At 38.8% G+C, this 23,390-nt stretch overlaps 1 protein-coding gene across 13 annotated transcripts in view; it reads left to right on the top strand.

The window, feature by feature from the left end:
* GULP1 (GULP PTB domain containing engulfment adaptor 1) overlaps positions 1–23,390 on the top strand; it is a 271,318-nt gene that overhangs the window by 166,486 nt on the left and 81,442 nt on the right. For 2 of the 13 annotated variants that reach the window (XM_039494777.1, XM_039494775.1), the window contains one exon: positions 12,266–12,384. The exons of the other annotated variants lie outside the window; for them this stretch is intronic. In XM_039494777.1, coding sequence (XP_039350711.1) covers positions 12,367–12,384 — 18 coding nt within the window. In that variant the 5' untranslated portion in view covers positions 12,266–12,366. The remainder of the gene's footprint in view (positions 1–12,265; positions 12,385–23,390) is intronic. 13 annotated transcript variants of the gene reach the window in all.

The following is a 23,390-nucleotide window of genomic DNA, read 5'->3' as shown; positions in this document are numbered from 1 at the left end:
GACCGACAATGGCTTGGTGATGTATGAGACAACCATTTCTTCAAGTCAGTTTCAGGCTTATTTTCTTTTCACAACTTAAAACTTCAAGTTAGAGCTATGGATGAATTTGTTCATTCTCACCCAAGTTCAAACTTGTCATTTAAAATAATAATAACCTTTCAGAAAAAATTGTTGTGTCCCATCTGTGCTACCCTACCTTTGACAATTAATCATTTGAAAATATTCCAAACAGTACACATATCTCTATGGAACATGCCATCAGGGATATTTCATCCCCATTACTAAATGTGCAGTTTGGAATTGGAAATCTATAATACAAGCTAGATATGTAACAAGCATCAAATGCATTAAAATTAAATATCCTACAACAAAATATTGCCTGGGAAAGTTATGTGGTATCAATCCTGGCCATAACACACAAACTTTGTTCACTGCAGTCTAAACTGATTCATTTTTATCTGATAACACTTTCTCCATCATCTGTTAGGCCTGGACTAAGCTCAGAAGTTTTGCCAGAAGGACTATGTTGGTTAGCACGGTGAAAAAAATCACACCCCTAACCGATATAGCAATGCTGGGAAAAGTCCTGGTATAGACACAGTTATATTGGAAAAAAAGTGCTTTTGCTGGTATAGTTTATTTCACTCAGAACACCTGGAGAAACTATACCTGCAAATACTCTTGCCCAAATAAACTGCATCTCCATTAAGAGGATTTGCTAGTATAGCTGTGCCTAGGTAGTGTCTAGTGTCGACAAGGCCTTATTCTCATATAGCCTTCTGCCTTATAGGTCTGTCAGATTCCAAACATCCTTGGTTTATTTCCTTTTTTCCATCATGATTTTCCTTTTAAGCCAATACATTTATCTCAGTTCCTCTTCCTGTTACTGACGCTTTCCTCGGGAATTCCTATTTGTGCCTATTATAAATTAGGTTGCCATTGGATGAGGGGAGCCCCATGATGATTGTTATTAGGATGAGAAATAATTCTAAAATTATAATAAATATATCACAAACAAAGGAGGCAAATGGCAGAGTCTGGAATGACTATGGTCTTGGGCCAATAAAAACAAATGAGACTATGCAAAGGGAAATTGTATACCATTTTCAAGAAAACTAGATGTGAAAAATGCTGGAAATGATAAGACATGGTAAAATAAAAAAAATAAAGATTAGAAGGTAAATGTTAGGTATAGTGAGACATTCTGAAGAAAGCTCCAAAATATCAGAAGTAAGAAACTAATGAAAGAGAAAGGGAGAACATAACAGGGCATATAATGAGACATAGGAAAAGTAGACGATAGTAATAATATCAAAATAATTATATTAACATTGTTTCAAATAATTTTCATTAAATAATACCAAAATATTCTAGATATAATCTTCATATTAATATAGCAAAGGTTTAAACACGATAAACTCAGTACTGAAAGAAAAATTAAATAATAGGGCAGAAAATTAAACTTAGTGCAAGAAAATGCAGATCCATAGTTATTAATTATTGTATTATATTAGGATCCCTAACTTTGGGTTCCATTGTGCCAGGCAGAGAACAAACACATAGTAAGAGACATTCCCTTCCCTCAGAGAATCTTGAACTTTCAATCTTCAGAGAACTGCTTGAAAAAACCTTCTGTGACTTCAGATGGGCAGTTGTGTTTGAGGGAGCAAACATTTGAAAAACAAGAAAACAGAGCGTGGGAAAAAGGAGGGGAACTGAAGTACAGGGATTAAGGAGCCAAATTTTTTTGGTGGGGAGGGATAGCTCAGTGGTTTGAGCATTGGCCTACTAAACCCAGCATTGTGAGTTCAATCCTTGAGGGGGCTACTTAGGGATCTGGGGCAAAAATCAGTACTTGGTCCTGCTAGTGAAGGCAGGAGGCTGGACTCAATGACCTTTCAGGGTCCCTTCCAGTTCTATAAGATAGGTATATCTCCACATATATTTTGATTTTCAAAGGAACTCACCTGGCATGGAGGCACCTAAGTGAAGTGGCCAGATTTTCTAAAGTTCTCAGAACCCAACAATTCCCATTTCTCTCATGGTGGATGCTGAGCACTTCTGAAAATCTAGCCACTTATTAGGTTCTTACATGGGAACTTTAGGGTACCATGCTCTTTTGAAAAGCTGACCCTCAATGACTTGCCTAACGTTACCCAGGAAATCTGCAGCAGAGCCAAGAATTGAACCCAGATCTCCTGAGTGTCAGTCCATTCTTTTAACCACAAAACTGATCCTCTCTGCTGATTAACTGTCCTGTCAATAATTAAGAGATTATGGTGCAGTAATGTAAATAATATGTACAGAATATAGCATCTATGCAATGGAGGCTCCCAAATCCAAAAACACATGCACACAGTGTGTCCCAGTCAAGCATACACACAAATGTCCAATGCATGTGCACAAGTCAGGGTAGCTTGCATACTTTAATAGGTATGTGGCTACTGACTAGTGTATGTGTGCAGATGTTTGCCTTATACGTGCATTAGTTTCAGCTCACCCACAATCATTGGATAATTTGGAGCATATTTCATATATGCAGCTATGGAGATTAAACTTCAAAGATTTTGTATTCCTCCTTCCTTTTTAAGATATCTGCGGGCTAAGTTTATAATATCAATGCCCACATCAGAGTGCTACTGTTGTACTAGTTACAGGCATCCAGGGAAATATGTGCAAAAGGATGAGTCAAAGAGATACTTTCATAAAATAATTCATATATGATAAATAATTGAAACAAAGAGAAAACACTTAGCTTCTTTTAATTTCTGAAACCTAAATTTGGAGCAAATACTCCTATAACTGGAACTTGATCGGTAACTAAGCCAATGTGTCATTAGCTAACTGTAGTTTTAATAAATAGGTGGCCAATGTGCCATCAAGGCATAGCCACAACTCTGACTTTCAACAGTATTTAATTAGTTTGTTCTAAAGTTTGTTCAGTGCTGGTTTGAATGAAATGTTCTGGCATATAATTTGCTCATTTATCCAAATGTACATTCCTGTCCCTTGGCTTAAAAAATAAAGAGACATCGGTCAAATATCTTTGTCCTGATTCTGATCTCGGCTACATTAGTGAATTATTGCCTTACTGGAATTAAGCGCTATATATATAGCTAATGTGTGTATGTATATATATATGTGTGTGTGTGTAAGTGACATAATCAGAATATTGGCTACATGAACTGTAATTAATACACATTAGAAATAACAATTAAAAGGCAAATTCTGATATTCAATCCACACAACAAATCTCTCATTTGCTACGTATATCTCTTTCATATTCAGTACTTGGTCCCTTCACGATACCAATGAATAGGATATTGTGTAGGGATCAGGTACAGAATATAAAACAGAGATCTGAAATGCAAATAAAAGGTATAAGCTATATATTCCAGAGGAGGACTTGACCTTACCAATTTCTCTAGATAGATAGATAGATAGATAGATATAAATACTATACATTATATTTTTTTTTATGTATATTACTGTATAGTGTGTGTGTATATATAGAGAGACAGACAGACAGCAAACAGAATATACCATAGTATACATAAGCTGCCAGAAACCTGTGAGAGCAGCTTTATATATGTTGTTAGGTCTTCCATGTTTGTGTATCTCATTGTCCTTGACTGAAGCAGTTAGCTCCATTTGTTTTGAGAAAATGATTATATAGGTCAACCAGACATTGAGATGATAATCCAACATGTTTTGTGCAATAACAAAATCAGTGTAATAAAAATTACTTACAGAGAAGACAAGTGGAAATTTTCCCATTGTGGCAATATCCTTCTTCCTGCAGCAAGTTTACATTACCATACTTTGACATTCAGTATTGTACCCTACATCAAAGGGGATATTTCCAGAAATATAACTTGAAGTTTAAAAATAGGCATTTGTTGAATCTTTATATAGCAATTTTGCAGGGCCTTTGTGTCAGATCTTGTCCCATTGTAGTTAGTGACAAAACTCCCACTGACTTCTCTGGGAGCTGGGTTAATGGTATACTAACTGCCCTTTGGATTCTTCCAACCTGTGGCACTTCTCCAGCCTGTGAGTCTGCATTCTGTTTATTCTGCCCTTATTTATTTATTGCATTAAACTAGTGAAACACAATTGTTTAATCTTCTCCAGGATTATCTGAAAATACTTCGTGAGAAAAATTGACTATAGCATAAGTAAATTTGAGGGAAGAAAGAAAATAGTACTTAATATATTAAGCTAATGTAAAATAAATGATTTTCATCACTTGGGTTTATAGGAAAAATCAATACGTTAACGACTTAATGTTGTTCCATATAAGAGTACAGTAGTTAGATAACTAAAAGATTTGCCAGTCATAGTAATTGAGTTGGAAGTAGGATCAATAAGGTGACCTTTGTCTGAAGAATGAAGAATCAAATAAGGTACAAGCGAGCTGGAGGTATAAGATGCTGCAAAAAAGTAATCCGTGAATAATTTTAGGTAAGGGATTTTTAAAGGTGGAATTGAAAATGATGTATCTGAGTCAACAAAGGTTGGGGATGATGTGGTCAGAGTTACAGACCTGAGCAGGGAGCTGTATGTGGTAGAGCTTTGAACAACTAAAAGTTTGGGAAGCAGAAATAAGTGGTGGCATAATAGGAATTGAATCTTATGTATGTACTTCATATTACAAGATGAACAAAGAAACAGATTGCTGAAAATGGCTTTCCTGCTGTTAAGCAGGAAGCTTTTTTTTCTAAAGCTCCGTGAAACTGGTTCCTTTAAATATCATTTGTGACTGAGTCTTCAGCAGCTGAATAAAAAAAAAGATATAGTTGCTGGTACAGAGTGGGGCTTTATGCATATGATGGCAATGTATACCATAACATCACACAGATGTTTTTATATCCTAATACAGTTTTGACTGGCATAAACATAGCAAGAGTAGGAAGATGGGAAAACACCTTTAGATGGCAGTGATCAGGAATAGAAATGGAAGATGGTAGAAAGATGAAGGAATGTTGCTGAAAGCCTGGAGGGGCAGGAAAGGAACTTTTATAAGGAACAAAATAACTATGCTGCATATCAATATTGGAATTGTTAGCCAATCTCCTATTTAAAACAATGTTCTTTCCCCAGAATGAAACAAGGTATATTAAATATTTTTGTCTATAACTTGCATTATCTTTACATTTCTCTCTTTTTAGTAAAATCTTATAGGAATCATCTGTGTTTAATTAGATTGTAATGACACCATATTTGTCAACTGAAAAATATTTTCATGGTGTTTCTTTTATTATTTAGATGCACAGTAAATGCTGGGTAGGCTCTAATCTGCTTTTTTTTTTTTTTTAGTTCAGCTTGTTATATTTATGGATGCCAAATTCTTCATAAACTGTCTGTCCTGTTTATCTGCTTTTACCCCAAAGTTCAGATTTACTCTAGGGGCATGCACAGGTTCTAATGTTTGCATTTCTTGTGTTTTTGTTTGTTTTTCACTCAGGAAGCTATTTATGACGCAAAATAATGAGACATCTGTTCTTTTCATTCACATTCAATTCATGAATGGTGGAAATACTATGAGAAGACCTCATTTTGCCTTATTTCAGCTCTATAAATGACTTGTGGAGGCCAAAAAGCTTTGGGGAAAATGCAAATACCAATACCAGATACTCCAATGTAGTAACATTCTATTCTACACAATGTGCCAGATCCTTTCCAGTCGTTGGATAGATGTGTAAGGCCCAAAAGACAGCAGAACAGGATAGTTTTCCCGCACAAATAGGCCAAGCCGGAATGTATTCAAGGGGGTTAATATATCCACTGCGTGCCATAGAGTTGGGGTAGGGACCAATAGATTAGCAAAGATGTGACTCCACTGGTGAAACTTCTTATGTGGAGATCTGGTGCTCCACAACCAGCCCTTCCACCACACAGAACCCTTGTGCAAAGCTCAGTTCAATACAGCTTTGTGAAGGGAGTTAGGAATCAGCCCAGTCTGAATAACTGATGCAATGCAAATGCCTATGCTATATTACGACAAGTACATAAAGCAAAGGATTGATACACACATGGCAGAAGACACAGCATATGAACACTTTGGGTCTGATTCTCCAACTGCCTTGCACCTTATGTAGTTGTTACTAACTCTATAAAAGTGAATGAAGAGAAGGTGTCCTCAAGCATTTTATGTTCTTTCTACACAGATGCAAATGACTACACAGAGTGCAAGGCAGTTAGAGAATCATGCCTTTAGTCTTCAAGCTACAGAACAACATATCAGAATATAATACTGCTTCAGAAAGCTTTTTCACTTTTCTGAATAAAATGGGGGAACATGCTGTGTTTGAAGCTACTGGGAGGCTCATACACTTGTGGGAGTGGAGCCTCGATTTTTGGGTGGACAGAATAAGAAATTACGAAGTTGCTAGATAAATTGCACTGCCATGTTTTGCATTCTGTTTGTTATGTCGTCCTGCAATCACATGTCCCTGCATTTTATCACATGGGTATTGGATATGCCACATGCATGAGGTCACAGTGTTCCTAGCCACAATCATTTTTATTTAATTTCTATATTCCAAATGTATGTTGCTTGCAGTGGGAAATCATATTGTCAGGAAAATGACTTTTTACTGAAGCACACAAGTTTTTAAAAAATTAAAATGGAATTTTCAAACCGTTAAAGTAGGGTTGCTTGCTATGCTCCTCCTGATATGTATTGTTGGAGTGTCACTAGCACTCCAACAGGGACTTAAGTATGATACTATTCAATTCGGTGGCTCCACAGTTTATTACATTAAACAGACGTGAGCACTAAGTGTAGTGCTTAGGCATGAGAAAATGAATCTAACTGGGAAGGCTCACGTTAAAAAGGAAAATCAGTAGCAACTTTGTTAAAGCTTTTAAAAATCACATTTTCTTCCTCGTTAGAAGTAATTTAAATTTGTACATTACGTCTGATATATGCAGTAGAGCAATCTTCTGAGGTGGTGAGTATCCTCAACTTCCATTGATTTCAGTGGGGGTTGAGGGTACTCTGCATCCCCTGGGAAATCCTCAGCACTTGAGAGGACTGGATCCCAAATTACTTATTTGGAATAAGATGTTTGATGGCTACTCAGAGAATTGGCTATTTTTTCCAGATTAAAGAAAATTAAACCACAGGGATTTGTCCACACAGAATAATAAGGCCTGTCACAGATAGAGACAGACAAAATAAAGAGAAGTCTACAAGATCTCTGATGGGCTACTCAGAGATGTGGCTATTTGTTCCAGATCAAAGAAAACTAAACCACAGGGATTTGTCTACACAGAATAATAAGGCCTGTTGCAGGTAGAGACAAACAAAATAAAGAGAAGTCTACGTGAAAAGGAGGTTGTTTCCTGAAGCCCAGATTCGTATTGTTCTCTTAGTGTCCCTTTCTGTTCCTTCTCCCTTGCTGGTATATATTCCTCCATTGCTCCCGAACCAGCTCTAAGCAACCAATTAGGCTCATTGACATTCCCCTCCAGGAATTCTTGCTGCACAATTAGATTGTTTGCTGAACTGTAGGCCACTCAAACCTCAGGTTGCTGTTCCCTCTGAAATCACAAGCAGCAGGTGCAGCAGTGTGAGGCTGCTTAAACAAGGCTTTAACCTCCTGGCTGCCAGGCCTCAGATAGTTATATGGCAGTTATTTCAACTAACATTTCAGATTATCTCAGTGTTCTGTAAACATACATGGCCCGATTCTCATTTAAACTCAACTCTAAACTAATCTATGTCTGTACTCTGCCAGGTGATGTAAGTGGCCTTTGTTTAGGTGAGAATTGGGCCCACAGATGTTATATGGATACAGTATTTCCACCTTGTCAAAACCTTTCCATAATCTCTCAGGCAACAGGAACTACCACTCCCTTTTTCTTATTTACTATTTTTCTTCACTCTGTAAAATTAGCAAACTATCCTCTCCTTCTCTCCTATAAAAAGCTAGAAAAAATATATAGAATGTTTCTACATAAAAAAATAAAACCACTTCTTGAACAGGAGCAGCAGCAACTGCTGAGCAACAACCAAAAAACCCTAATCTGTTTACCAACAAAACCAAAACTACCGGAATCCCACTAGCCACCAGTCAAAACAACATGAAAAATATAGTCAGACATTTTGGAAAAATCCATTTCACACTTACTGAACTGTCTGTCCTCATGTAGAATATCATCCTTAGAAGGAAACTGTTGGACAGATCATTAGCTCCTCTCAATGACCAGTGAAAACCATCTTTACCATAAGAGTGACATCCACTAACCAGTCACAGATGCTGAATCACCTATTTTGCTGCTGCTGTCAGGAGCGTCTTCTTGAGTGACTCAAGGTTGGAGAGCACAGAGGTGGCTTACAGCCCTTGCCCCACATTCCAAGCTGCATTTTGCACTTTGTATCTGGGATCTGGGGTTCGGATTTAAAAGGGATCTCACTATTTGTGTTTCAAGCCATAAGCAGGCCACTAAGAAACTATCCCCATAGGCACAGTATTGTATAAATGTCTGCTACATCAGTTTTACACCTTCATCTGAAGTATCTAATATTTGCCCCACACAAAATCTTGAAGGAAACCAAGTCAAGTTCATTGCTGCATCCTAACAGCATTACTTTTCAGTTTGTTAATGTTGCTTTAATATCACTAAAGATAGAATAACTGGTAGTAGAATAGGATTATTTAGTCGGATGATAAATGTGTGAATGAAAGTTGCACTATTATAGACAGACAATTTGAGGCACTGCGTAGAAACATTCCTGTGGCATAGATCTGATTATAACTCTAATATATGCACATTCAGAGTATCTGAAATCTGAGGTAGAAAAGAGATAAGTAGCTAAGCTAGTTACAATTTCAGTTAAGACACTGTAGGAGGGAACACATATCTTGTCAACAATCAATTACAGTATTATGGCTGGAATCTCACTGATACTACAGAATGGATTGCTTTCCTTAAGACAGGACTGCATACCCAACATGCACTAGGATAGGGTATTGAGGAATTACTGTAACTATTTGGTATATAACAGTTGAACGTCTGCATTTTTTGCAGAGGTATCTTAATGACAGAATTACAACTTTCAAAGGGCAAACACAAAAGCATCTCCAATAACAACTCATGTCTCTGCTGTCACTAATTGTGTTCAAGGCCACAGTAAGAGCAAATAAAATTAAGGCTGATTAAGACACCAGAGTGATAATCATTCTGAAAAGAGTGATCGGCGATTGCAACTATTATTATTTATTTGTATAATGATGACTTCCCCAGTGAACTACATGCTGTCCACATTTGAGTTCTTCCCTCCCAATATGTCCACACTGCAAAGACAGACCCTTAGCAGCTAGTCTCAGAATCCGGGTCAGCTGACTCAGGTTTAGGATGACCAAATCGGGCAGGATAGTCTGGAAATGCAGAGTTCAAGTTCCAGTCCTAGGCTTGAGGACCAGGGTCGGGGCCACAGAGAGGGCAAGATTCCTGCATGTGTCCCACTTTTGCCTTTTAAAAGGTGGTCACCCTTCTCAGTCTGAGCAGGCTCACACTACAGGGCTAAAAATACCAGTGTAGACGTTTGGGCTCAGGATGAAAGCCCAGACTCTGAGACTCTTCCTCCTCACTGAGTTTCAGAGCCTGGGATCTAGCCAAAGCCTGGATGTCTATTCTGCTATTTTTAGCCCTATAGCAAGAGCCCAAGTCAATTGACCTGAACTCTGATACTTGCTACTATGGGTTTTATTTTATTTTATTTTATTTTATTTTTGCCGTGTAGATGTACTCTCAGCTCACAATCAAGAATTAAAAACTGGTGAATGAAATTTTAAACATGAGGCATAATCCCTCTTTTAAAAATAAACAACGTGATTTACATTTAAGCTTCAAAACACCTATACTTCACTGAAGATCACATTTCCATGCAGTACCTCATCACTTGATGAAGCTTATTAAATAGCTTTCTTATCTCCTTCATGCAATTATCTCCACTCCAGGAGTTGTGTGGTCCAACCTTCTCTGCCAGGAAACCATCCACATCTGGGAATGAGCTCTGTGCTACCATGTTTTCCCATCCGCTGTTTGTTTAAGCTTTGATGGTCAAACTTACTAGAAGCTTGCTTAGGTCATTATGTATTAATTCTGCCTCAGAGCAGTAAGATGGACTAGATGACCTCTCACAATCTCCTTCAGCACTACGTTTCTATGATTCTGTGAGTGGTCTTGGTTTCAGGATGTGCTCAGTCTAATCTCCCAGCTCTTGACACCTTTTCCCCTATCTCTGAGCCATTTTGGCTCTCATGCGCTTGCATTTTTTTTTCTTTTAAGTTACTGGGGATCCCCCTTTTTAATGCCTTTTTCCGATTTCTTTCAGTTTTGAGCCTTTGCAGAAAGAAGGATGAGAGGCAGTGCATGCTAGTCCATGTAGTACTAGTTTGGATCTATCAGTTATGGTACTTGCACTTGCTAGCACTGCTGTTGGAACAGCACAGGTGGGCCACACATGGGCCAGGAATGTGGCCCGATGTTGTTGTTTGTATTTTAGCACTAGCCATTAAATGAGATCAAAGCCCCATTGTGATGGGCACTATAAATAATGTATTGCAATTATAAACGTTTACTTAGATTGTAAGGTATTTGGGGTAGGGACCATCTTTCTCTTTTGTGTTTGTACGGTGCCTACCACAATTGGACTGTAGGTGCTAATGTAATATAAATAATAGAACTAATAATAAACATCATGAGACTCAGTCATTGCCTTCAAGAACTCACTATCTAAGTAACAAGACAAAGTGTGGGGACAGGGAAGTATTATTGTCCTCAATTTTACAGGTGATGAATTCAGGCAAAGACCTTGAATAACTTGCCCAAGGTCATACAGAAGATTGGTTACAGACTCACAATTTAACCCAGCTCTCCAGAGTCCCAGTCCAGTGTATCAGCAGAAGACCAATCCTCTCTCTATATATTTTCTAGAATTATTTCATTTGAAAGACAGAATTTATTATATAAAGCATTTTACAATAGTAAGCCTCTGCCTTATTTCACATTTAATTAAAAATGTGAGTCCCCACTGAAATGACTTAGACTAAATTAATTTTACCTCTCTAATATCTGAAAATAAACCATTTATTTACAAGGAGAGTCACTTTTATAAAATATTACATCAACACTGTCAATTTTATCAGCCAAATCTGATATCAGATTAGTTTAACAAGATGTATTTTCTATAAAACCGTATTGATTTGCATTAATTGTATTACCTTCCTTTCATTCTTTATTAATCAAATCCTATACCAACCATTCCATTATTTTGTCCTGGATCAATGTCAGGCTGATAGACCTATAATTACTGGAGTCATCCCATTTATCCTTCCAAAATATTGGTACAACATTCGCTTTCTTCCAGTTCTTGGGAACTTCCCCAGTGTTCCAAGACTTACTGAAAATCAATATTAATGCTCCTGAGAGCTCCACAGCCAGTTCTTTAAAAGCTCTTGAATGCAAGTTATCTGGATCAGGAAGGATCTCCAGGAAGATCACTTGGACATTCTTCTCCTTCAGCACTCTTCTGAATTCTCTGAAGTCATTTATAACCTGTGAGCTATCCCACAAAGCAAGTCATTAGTGCTGATATGCACCATCACCATTGGATCTTTGCCCACCAAATTCAGGCGTCTATCCAATCTTAGACTCACATCTCGGAGTTTGCCAGCATCTTTTAGTATCCTGTCCATTGTAGAATGTTTTTTCCATTCTTCTTAGTATAGAGCATTCAAAAGGATGTTCTGTCTTCCCTGGGTGTTTGGAAATCTCTTCGTGGGCGAGCTTGATTTTCTTATGGGTTGAGCTCTTATGAGATGTGCTCTATACACCTCTGCATTCCATTTGACCAGCTGGATCTTCAGAGATATCTTCCATAATTTCCATGCAGAGGCCATGGTAATGATTGAAAACTTCTAGCTCTGTGAAATTCCTCCTGACCCTCTTTTTTTCTGGTGGTCAAACCCTGCCCGTCCTCATCTGCTACAGCCTTGTGGAATGCTGCCTTGTCCTCTTGTCTCTGGTGGTTATGATCTGCAAGACCTCCTCTCTGATGTTTACTGTTTCCTTGGTAGCTAGCTCCTTTCTTCCTTGAATCTGGTGTTTCCCAAATGCCTCAGCTTCTCTGATACTCCATAGCATCTGTACTTGCCTTTCTAATCCAAGAATTTTTTCTTCCAGGACAGTCACCAACTTGCCCTTCATACATAGGAAGTCCCTTCTGACTTCATGCACACATCTCTTGCAGGTCACAGCCACTGTTCCATAGCAGGCCATCACAATATTGAGCGTACAACTGTACCTGAAAAGCAAGACTCTCTGAAATTCCCGTTTGCTGAATATAAAATAATGAATGGTCCAGAAAAGGTAAATCAGGCATGTTTGTTTATTCTTTTCCATCTAAAAGAAAAAGGGAGTATACAGAAGAATTAAAAGTCAACAAAGGAAATGCTTTTCTTCACAATGCATATTATCAGGTGGAACTCATTTCCAAACTATATAATTGAATCCAAAAGTTTGAAAGATTCTGGACAGGATTAGATATTTGTGCAGATAAAGTGAACATCCAACATTAATGTAGATAAAATAGATATGTCTAAAAACCCTCACGTTTCAGATCATAAACTAACCACTAATTGATGATGTATAGGAAGAAATTTCCCCTGTGGGCAAGATATTTCATAAATGTTCTATGGGTGGTTTCTTGAACCTTCTCTAGATCTTTTACTGACAAATGACAGGGAGAGGATATTGCAATAGATGTACTGCTGGACTGATTAACTGTGATATCAGTGAAGTTAAACAGGTATAATTTGCCCTCTTGAGGTCTTTCATTAACAAGGACAACAAGTGGAGTTTAGGAATTAGAACTAATAAGAAAACAAAGAAATATTGACATTTTACATCAAGGAACTTTGAAAAATTCCCTACAAGCGCTAATAGAATGTTATCACCATGTGGTGCGAATGTAGTATATTTATTCAAGCACATTCCCGTGGACTATTTATGTGAGTAAGGGTTTGCAGGATCAAATCCATACAAGGTGAGGTCCAAATTCTACTCTCTACCCTACTGACGTCATATGAGTTGTACCTGTGTAACTGAAAATAATTTGTTTCAGTCCATACAGTTACTTTGATTATAGGAACTACAGTAAAAGAAGAAAACATTCTGTGGTATGTCTTGTTTGTCATATCCATCACATTTTGCATAAGATTTGCATATAAATAACCGTCAATTTACATTCCATAGTAGTAGTAATATAATTTAAAGACCATATGATATGCCACAATGATTGTACAAATTGTTTAACAACTAATGTTCAGATAGTGTCCTAAATTTGCAACTTATAAAAAAGCTCTACTAAACTTCTGAACATGAGTAGATTAAATTAACTGCTATGAACACTCTTATGTTTCTTTTCATCTTATCAAATTCTTTTTCTCCACAATGTTCATTGAGTTTGCTGAAGTTTGTTTTTGTCTCAGATTGAAAATCACATATTTCCATGACACCAAAATTAAAACCAGAATATATTTTTAAATCTGTGGTACACGGATAAAACCTGAACTCACAATAGTAGCCAAAACTTTTATAAACTCTGTTTTAGAGTAGACAAGGCATTCTTAAAGTAGGGACTTGAGCAAATTTGGGGAAAAAAATGGGCCATTTAAACCCAAAAGCAAAGGACAGTAGATTTCTATGTTCCTATTACTGAAGATGTTTGTGTTTGAATGAGAATTTTCTTCCTAAACATGACTTGTGCTTCTACTTGATTCCACAGGGAATTCATATTTCTGTGTTTATGTAGTTGTTGTATATTGCTATGGCAAAGACTTGTCCATTGCAAGTTCAATATTACAGCTTCAGTGAAGAATAAAGGGAGCAGAAAATTGGCATTAAAGGGGGGAAAAATCTTGCTTTAGTCATTTATTAATTAGCACAATTAAAAAACTATTGTTAAATATACTTTTGAGTGTGCTTTTATAGGATAGATTTTTAACATTTCTCAGTATGAAAGGGCCTCTTCAACATGGCCTAAATTGTGATTAAGCATTTTTACATACATTATCCAAGAACATTAGCATTTATATACAATGGAGCAGATTCTTTGATGGGTCTGACAACACAGAAGTGTGGTCTCATGTCTCTTAGGAGGGACGTGGATAGCTTGCATGAGGCATTCAAATAATATGGCATATAGGAATCTTAATAGCCAGCTATCAAGCTCAAGCTATAACATCCTAAAAACTGATGGTTTCATTCTCAGCAATGCTGAGCAGCTCTGGAAATCAGTTTTTTAGTGAAAGCATGTACTCAGGTTTACTTACAGTGTGCCACAATAACCTGAGGAAATTTACCTTGAAAATATTTGATATCATAATGCTGCTGTTCAGTTAACTGCAGCATTATGCTGGCTCATGTTTCTATTTTGTATTAGCATTGCCGGAAAACTATAGGAAATGAGCCATAACCTAAACTTGTGTAGTCTAGTGGCCTCATGCAGTAAGTAACAATGAAAATTTTTTTTCACACTTCAGTGGTTAAGTGGAAACATTACTGATAACTCTATTCTCAGTGGATTTACAAATGTATCCAAAGAGAATCTGATGAGACGGAGGTAGAGGAAAAGCTAATCTCGCCACCCATTTGATCAGTTTCTGCAAGGTGAATTTCACAGGTTTGTAGGTATGTCAGATGCAAATAATTCTCCTTAGCTGCTGAGTATGTTTGCCTTTAAATTACCTTGCTCAGGTCATTTGGGTGGCATGTAAGAATTCTGAGAGTTATAATTATTGAAGTTATGTCATATGATTAACTTACTAGAGCACAGAATTTATTGGCATTTACTTTCCAAAACGGAATGTCAAACAACATGACAACTTACTCATATTTGAAATATCTGAATATAAGAGAGCATCCTGGTAGAAAATAGCGGTTTGGTGAGTACTGATTACATGGGTCTGGTGATCTCATTTATACCTAGCAATTGATATTACCTGAGAAGAATCTAATTCCCGCTGTAAGAAATTAAGCATAATGGACTACTTTGTCTATTGTCTAATTATGTGTTGTGCTTGATGGTCCATGATTAAGGCTGTTGCTGAGTTTCCATTGTAGGTGAAATTACTTCTCAGATCAATAGACAAAGGACTATATTCAAAACTGATATATGAAGTCAATATATATGGCCAAAGTGGATAATTGGACAAGAGATTCCTGAATCATGATACACTAAAAATAAATATATTTACTGAAGTTCAAGAACTCTTCTATTTTTTTTAAGTGAACACAAATTCTTTGAGCCAAAAGATAAAAATAACTTAAACTGGTAACAGTTAGCTTAGGAAGTTTTGTGGACAAGAAACAATAACTAGATATGGAATCAATTTTTCTGAATTTAGGCATTCAAAGCATATTTTGTGGGTCTAAAATGAGTGGATGCTTAAATGTCAACTTGAGCATTCATATGTGGAATTTGTCTTCCTAAAGTAGGTGCCCAAGTTTGAAAATCAGACCACATTACTTATGCATACATAGAATAGTTCATATTTACTCATACTACAGTAGAACCTCAGAGTATTTAATACCTCAAGAATGGAGTTTGTTCGTAACTCTGAAATGTTCGTAACTCTGAACAAAATGTTATGGTTGTTCTTTCAAAAGTTTACAATTGAACATTGACTAAATACAGTTTTGAAATTTTACTGTGCAGAAGAAAAATGTTGCTTTTAACCAACTTAATTTAAATGAAACAAGCACAGAAACAATTTCCTTAGCTTGTTGAATCTTTTTTAACTTCCCATTTATTCTTTTTAATAATTTATATTTAACACAGTATGTACTATATTTGCCTTTTTGGGGGGGTCTCTGCTGCTGCCTGATTGCGTACCTCTGGTTCCAAATGAGGTGACTGGACAGTTCATAACTCTGGTGCTTGTAACTCTGAGGTGCTACTGTACACAACATGTGTCATGAATATAGAGCTATTTGCTTGAGAAATGTCACTGAAGGCTTTGAGTTCCTGGACCTGCTCACCAAATCATATAGATAGGGATGTGCCAGAAAGGGTTACATTTCAGCAGTACGTGTAAAGTATTGTCAAATCCAGGTGTTCAAAAGTCATAACTCAAGGCTCAAAATATTACAAGATTGGCTTAAAATAATGATAATTTTAAAATATGCATTTTTTAGTTTTCTTCATTTGTTTTTTCAGCACTTAGGGTTGCCATTTTCTAGTTTTTTCCCACAGCTATGAAGCCTAGAAGCTTTTTCTTCTTTATGAAAGCTGTGTATGACTCCAGAAGGTGAGGGCTTTAAGAAAACTACAAATACCATGACACTTGTGATAAAATTACAAGAGTTGGTAACACTGCACGTATTCCTACAGGCAGGGGCGGCTCTAGAAATCGGGCTGCCCCAAGCAGCGCGGAGCGCTGCGCCGCCCTTCCCCGGTCCCGCGGCGGGTCCCCTCTTCCCGCGGCTCCGGTTGAGCTCCGGCGGGCCTGCCGGGGGCCGGTCCCCCGGCGCCCGGGACGAGCGGCCCGGCGGCAGTCATGCCTGGGGGAGCTCACCCGGAGCCGCGGGAAGAGGGGACCCGCCGCAGTCTTGCCTGCGGCAGGTCCGCTCGTCCCGGGCTCCGGTGGACCTGCCGCAGGCATGCCGGCGGGAGCTCCACCGGAGCCAAATGCCGCCCCCCCGGGAAACGGCCGCCCCAAGCGCCTGCTTGGCGCGCTGGTGTCTAGAGCCGCCCCTGCCTACAGGACACTATGCAGTGCTATCCGTCCTGATGGCTCTCTTGCACTTCCTCAGAGAGAGAGGAACCAGATGCAGAAACTAAGGGATTGTTCACACTGAGACTTAGTGCATGGCAAGCCAGAGTGTGAATGTACAGCACACCAGCCTGCTGCATACTAAGTTTCTGTGTGGACCCTGCTATCACATGCTAAAAGCTCCATAGTGTGCTTTGACTTTCTGCACAGCAGGGTGCACATGGCAACTCAGTGCATGGCAGGCTAATGTACTGTAGAGTTACACCCCAACTTGCCAGGCAATTGTAGTAGGGATTAGTCCTCTATACAGCTCTTAAATACAATTAGCCCTGCTGACAATGAATGGTGGCTGGCAGTGTAACCCCTCTCCCCACCACAAGCAAATCCTCATAGGTCATGAAGAAAGATTGAGAGCTCCAATAACAGAGGTTTCTAAACAAGTATGCTGTTTAGATGCTGCAAAACGTCTGTTAGTCTATAAGGTGCCACAGGATTCTTTGCTGCTTAAACAAGTATGAATAGTGAAGACAAAAACATTGCAAGATGACTGCATAACAACCTGGCCACCCCCTCCCAGCACAAACCCACCCCTCAGGTGATAACCGAGTAGAGATGTCCTGTTCTAATTGTCTGTAATGTGTTCAATTTCACAGGAATGAATGGTGAATGGTCTTCAGTTGCAGGGGAACAAAACCCTCATAAAGCTATGTAGCCCACAAGTTTTGTGACAGTGTTTCCTCACGTGTCTCTTCCAGCAGCTGTACAGGATATGAAGGTGTCCATAAGCACAGGCAGATGTCATCCTCTGCCTTCTTGTTGTGCATATATGATATACCTGATTTCCCTTGCCCAGTGGGAACCATGACCAGCATGCACATGGGTGGGATCCAGCTGCCTGTACAGTTTGCAAACCAGGTTTGTCCTGAGCCCACTCAGGATGGAAGAACTACTTTTTACCCTCACAAATATTAGCAAATATGTGAAGGTGGGGGACAGGAAGGACCGGCAGGGAAAAAAGGGAGGAAGTGTTGCCTTATATATTAAAAATGTATACACTTGCACTGAGATTGAGATGGAAATATTAGAGACAGACTTGTTGAAAGTCTCTGGGTAAGGATAAAAAGGTAAAAAAACCAAGAGTGATGTCATAGTAGAGATCTACTACAGACCACCTAGCCAGGAAGAAGAGCTGTATGAGGCTTTTTTTAAACAACTAACAAAATCATCCAAAGCACAGGACTTGGTGGTGATAGGGGACTTCAGCTACCCAGACATCTGTTGGGAAAATAAGACAGCAGGGAACAGATTATCCAACAAGTTTTTGGAATGTATTGGAGACCATTTTTTTTATTTCAGAAGGTGGAGACAACTACCGGGGAGACACTGTTCTATATTTGATTTTGACAAATAGGGAGGAACTGGCTGAGAATTTGGAAGGCAGCTTGGGTGAAACTGGTCATGAAATGATAGAGTTCATGATTCTAAGGAATGGTAGGAGGGAGAACAGCAAAATAAAGATGATGAATTTTAAGAAGGCAGACTGAAGCAGACTCAGGGAGCAGGTAGGTAAGTTCCCAGGGGAAGCAAGTCTAAGGGGAAAACCAATAGAAGACAGTTGGCAGTTTTTCAAAGAGACATTATTAAGGGCACAAGAGCAAACCATCCCACTGCACAGGAAAGATAGGAAGTATGGCAAGAAACCAAGAAGTCTGATGGTGATTGGATGTCTAAAGTAGTGAATGCCAGTGAAAATAAGATTGGATCAGAAGAGGCTAAAATAAGGAAAGAACAAGTTAAAAATTACTTGGACAAATTAGATGTCTTCAAGTCACCAGGGCCTGATGAAATGCATCCTAGAATACTCAAGGAGCTGACTGAGGAGACATCTGAGCCATTAGTCATTATCTGAAAATAAGGACAATCCGGGGAATTACAGACCAGTCAGCTTAACTTCTGTACCTGGAAAGATAATAGAGCAAATAATTAAGCAATCAATTTGCAAACATCTAGAAGATAATAAGGTGATAAGTAACAGTCAGCGTAGATTTGTCAAAAACAAATTGTGTGAAACCAACCTGATAGCTGTCTTCTGTTCAATATCTTCCTTGGAGATTTAGATAACTCATACAGAGTACACTTATAAAGTTTGTGGACGATACCAAGCTGGGAGGGGTTGCAAGTGCTTTGGAGGATAGGCTTAAAATTCAAAACGATCTGGACAAACTGGAGAAGTAGTCTAAAGTAAATAGGATGAAATTCATTAAGGACAAATGCAAAGTACTCCTTTTAGGAAGGAACAATCAGTTGCACATATACAAAATGGGAAATGACTGCCTAGGAAGGAATACTGTGTAAAGCGATCTTTGGGGTCATAGTGGATCACAAGCTAAATATGAGTCAACAGTGTAACGCTGTTGCAAAAAAAGCGAACATCATTCTGAGATATATTAGCAGGAGTGTTGTAAGTGAGACACAAGCAGTAATTCTTCTGCTCTGATTAGGCCTAAACTGGAGTATTCTGTCCAGTTCTGGCTGCCACATTTCAGGAAGGATGTGGACAAATTGGAGAGAGTCCAGAGAAAAGAAACAAAAAATGATTAAAGGTCTAGAAAACATGACCTATGAGGGAAGATTGAAAAAAATGGGGTTGTTTAGTCTGGAAAAGAGAAGACTGAGAGGGGACATAACAGTTTTCAAGCATATAGAAGTTTGTTACAAGGAGGAGGAAGAAAAAATATTCTTCTTAACTTCTGAGGATAGGACAAGAAGTAATGGGTTTAAATTGAAGCAATGGACATTAGGAAAATTTTCTGTCAGGGTGGTTAAGCACTGGAATAAATTGCATAGAGAGGCTATGGAATCTCCATCACTGAACACTTTTAAGAGCAGGTTAGACAAACACCTGTCAGGAATGGTCTAGATAATTAGTCCTGCCATGGGTGCAGGGGACTTGACTAGATGACCTTTCAAGACCCCTTCCAGTTCTATGATTCCATGAGAGTAACAACAATACACAGCAAAGTGATTCCTAGAGTGTCTCCCTGTCCTCACAGAGCCCTGGAATAATGCCAAAATGGTAGTGCTAACACTGTGAAATAACAGCAGCAGTGTGGACACGGATATATGTGTGTACACCACATTACACCTATGTCCAGCACAGTGTAATGTGGGCACTTGGAAGGGCAACAGGACGCATGTACGTGGTCTCATACTCATCTATGCTGGCACAGATACTCATAGCCTGAGTCTCCAGGTAGACAAGCCCTGGGAATACCCTCAGGCCACATTACAGTAGCGTCAATATTGTGTTTATTTTGTAAATTATTACTCGTTAGTTAAGTTATCCTAAATTTTATTGAGTCATCACTGAAATACTGCAAGGGGCTCTACAGGGAGGATAAATAATAATGTAAAAACAGAACAGGTTAGGTTGTCCTAAGGCAATTAGATGGCTGTCAGGTTAGTAGTGAACTCGATAGTTTTGGAATAGGGAATATAGGAACTGTAGTCGCTTGGGGCCAGTGCCCTACATGCACACACAGAGCCCCCACTGAAGTGCATGGGAAATGGTATGCACTCATGCAAGGAGAAGTTTGCTCCCTTGTGTAACAGCCAGTAATGAAAAAAAATATGTCCAAATAAAAATACAAAGGATTGAGCTTGGGAGCTTTGTCTTTTTTGACATTGATAGTTTTTTTTGTTATGGTTTCTGTTTTCCCCACATCCAAAAGCAAAGTTTTCTTGACTGTGAGGAGTAATGAATCATGTGAAGAGAGAGAGTAGTAACTCAGAACTTTGGACATTCAGAGCTTAAGACACCACCTACAACAGGGAATGTATAGGAAGGCATTATTTTCAAGAAATAAATTGATACCATAAAGAGAGAATTCTCTCTCCCTCCTAATCATTTTTCCCTTTCATGCCTGTCACCAACTCTGAAGCTGTCATGTTTACATATCTGTTCTGGTCAGTTTACACATCAATAATTCAGAAAAAAACAGCCAACAACTTGATGAGCATGTCACAGCAGTATCTGTTATCTTGTATTCTGGAAACGTGCATCTTCCTCATACTTCCCTCCCCCTTATTATTCGTATTACCATAGAACAGGGTTTCCCATACTTGGTTCATGGCTTGTTCAGGGTAAGCTCCCGACGGGCTGCAAGATGCTATGTTTACCTGAACGTCCACAGGTACAGCTGCTCGCAGCTCCCAGTGGCCACGGTTTGCCGTTCCCGGCCAATAGGAACTGCAGGAAGCGGTGCAGGCCAGGCCACCGCTTTTCGCAGCTCCGATTGGCTGGGAACGGCAAACCACGGCTACTGGAAACTGCAAGTGGCCACAGGTACTGCTGCTCACAGCTCCCATTGGCCGGGAACTGCGAACCATGGCCACTGGGAGGTGCGAGCAGCCATACCTGCGGATGCTCAGGTAAACAAAGTGTCTCGCGGCCCGCCAAGGGCTTACCCTGAACAAGTCATGAACCAAGTTTGGGAACCCCTGCCATAGAGCCTATGAGCCCTACTGTCTGACAATACCAAGAGATTGACGTAGGCTTAGACTGTGCCCTAGAGAAACATTCCAAGCCACTTTTCTCCCCTTCTTCCTGGGGAGTAGTATTGTATTGGTTGCCTATGCCAGCAATACGTTGCTACCCTTAGCCAGAAGAACAACAGGAGCAATACACCCATTCCCCATCCTCTTGTTCTGGGGAGAAAGTAAGTTTGCATGTAGCCCTGCTTATTCTTTCATGCATGTAGCTAAGATCCAGGTAGCCCTCACAAGTTGAAAGGGGTACTGTTTTTTCTGCCTTTCACAGACTCATGATCTGAGTCACAATCTGACTCTATAGGTTTTCAGGATTCAGGTTTGGAGTGTAAGATCTTCAGGGTATGATCATCTGGTTACATCTTACTAAATTAATTCCATGTCACTGCCATTGGAGAGGCCTTGGACATTGGTGCACCTTTATGCCTCTTGTTTTGTGCCTGTGGCACATGATAGTTTAGTCTCCTGAGAGCTTTAATACTTCGATCTAATTCTGATTGTTGGCTTGGTGTGGGGGTACTGGGGGTAGCATACTATGTGACCTTAAATCTTAACTCTTTTTAAAAAGTGTCTGTAAAATGCTGTTCAGATCTATAGCACTGTAGTGTATGTTTTGTTTTGTTTTGTTTTTAATTACCAACATCTTCTGTAGTGAGAGTTCTGTCAAGATAAGCTTTGTCCTTTGCAGGAAGTAATGCTTCCCTGTGTTTGGTCTAATCTGCTCTTATCTTCCTTGCAGAGATGTGGGCAGTATCTTTTAATGTTATAATTTCTTTGGGATTTGTTATTCTTACTCCTATTTACAGTCTGATGGCTACACCATTATCTGATTTTTTTTTAAATACATCATGTTAATTGCTTTTCTTACAGATCCCTGCAGTGTTCTTTCACTGATAAACACGATAACATGAGTTTTGATTACTTACAAAGTTTAGGGCAATTTTGGAGACAAATTTTGCTTACAAATGAGCTGAGTCAGCTAATACAAATTTATACTCTAGAATCTAGATTCTTGCCCTTTTTCTCTCTTTCAAGCCTAGAGGTGTGCCCAGCAACAGTGGATCAAACTCAGTGGTAAATCAAAGGGAATCTAAGATGGTATAATTCATACATTCTTCTAGTTTCTTTGGCTTTTAAACTACACCAAATTAGATTCAGTTATACTCAGCCTCTCTTACCTCCATATCCACTTAGCAATATGCAAATTTGTAACACTTCTTTTCCCATAACCTCTGAATTTGGCCAGGCGGGAGAGGTCAGAAGAGAGGTATAGCAAGAGAAACTATGAACTGTAGTAAGAAGACATAAATTAAAGCAGAAGCTGGTCTATTTCCCACATTCCTATTCTATTGTGCTGAGGTGGCCTATTTTAACCTATGCCTTCTCTTTGGTTCATTTCCCTCCTATATCTTCTGGCCCATTGATATGTAAGTTATACCAGTTTAGACTCCCTTAGGCTACATCTACACTATAAGCTAAGGGTGTGATTTCCAGCTTGTATACACATAGTCGCAGTAGTTCGATGAGAGCTAGCTTGAGTATAAATAGCAGTGAAGTTGCAGCAGCACAAGCTCCAGCACAGGCTGTACAAGTATCGGTACTTCCTCGGCTAGTCTACACTGAAGTCCATGCTGTCACAGCTGTGCTGTTACCAGTACTCAAGCAAGCTGGCTCAGGGAATCTCTGTACTGCAATTGGAAGAGTGATTTCAACTTGTGTAGATATACCTAAATCATTACAGCACCTTTAGACCCCTAGGAAAAAGTGCAAATTAAACCAGTTTATATTCTCTTGGATTACTTTAGAATTTGCCACAATATCTTCAGCATTCTCAGTGAACAAGACAATTCCTTTTCTTGTTAAGTAACTAAAAATCTGATTTATAGCCCTATTTCTTCTAACTTTTTTCACCATTTTAGTAGTTCACCAAATACAGTTTCCTTTCCCTGTTTTTCACTTATCCTAAATATTTTCTCTTAAATGCCTTCAACTCTGGCTTCATTTTACTGATTTATCACCTAGATGTTTTTCATTTCTATTTATCTTTTGTAA

The sequence above is a fragment of the Mauremys reevesii genome, linkage group 11 (assembly GCF_016161935.1).
Source record: "Mauremys reevesii isolate NIE-2019 linkage group 11, ASM1616193v1, whole genome shotgun sequence".
Taxonomy (NCBI): Eukaryota; Metazoa; Chordata; order Testudines; family Geoemydidae; genus Mauremys; species Mauremys reevesii.
The sequence above is the reverse complement of the archived record's forward strand: the minus strand, read 5'-3'. Positions and strand labels throughout refer to the sequence as shown.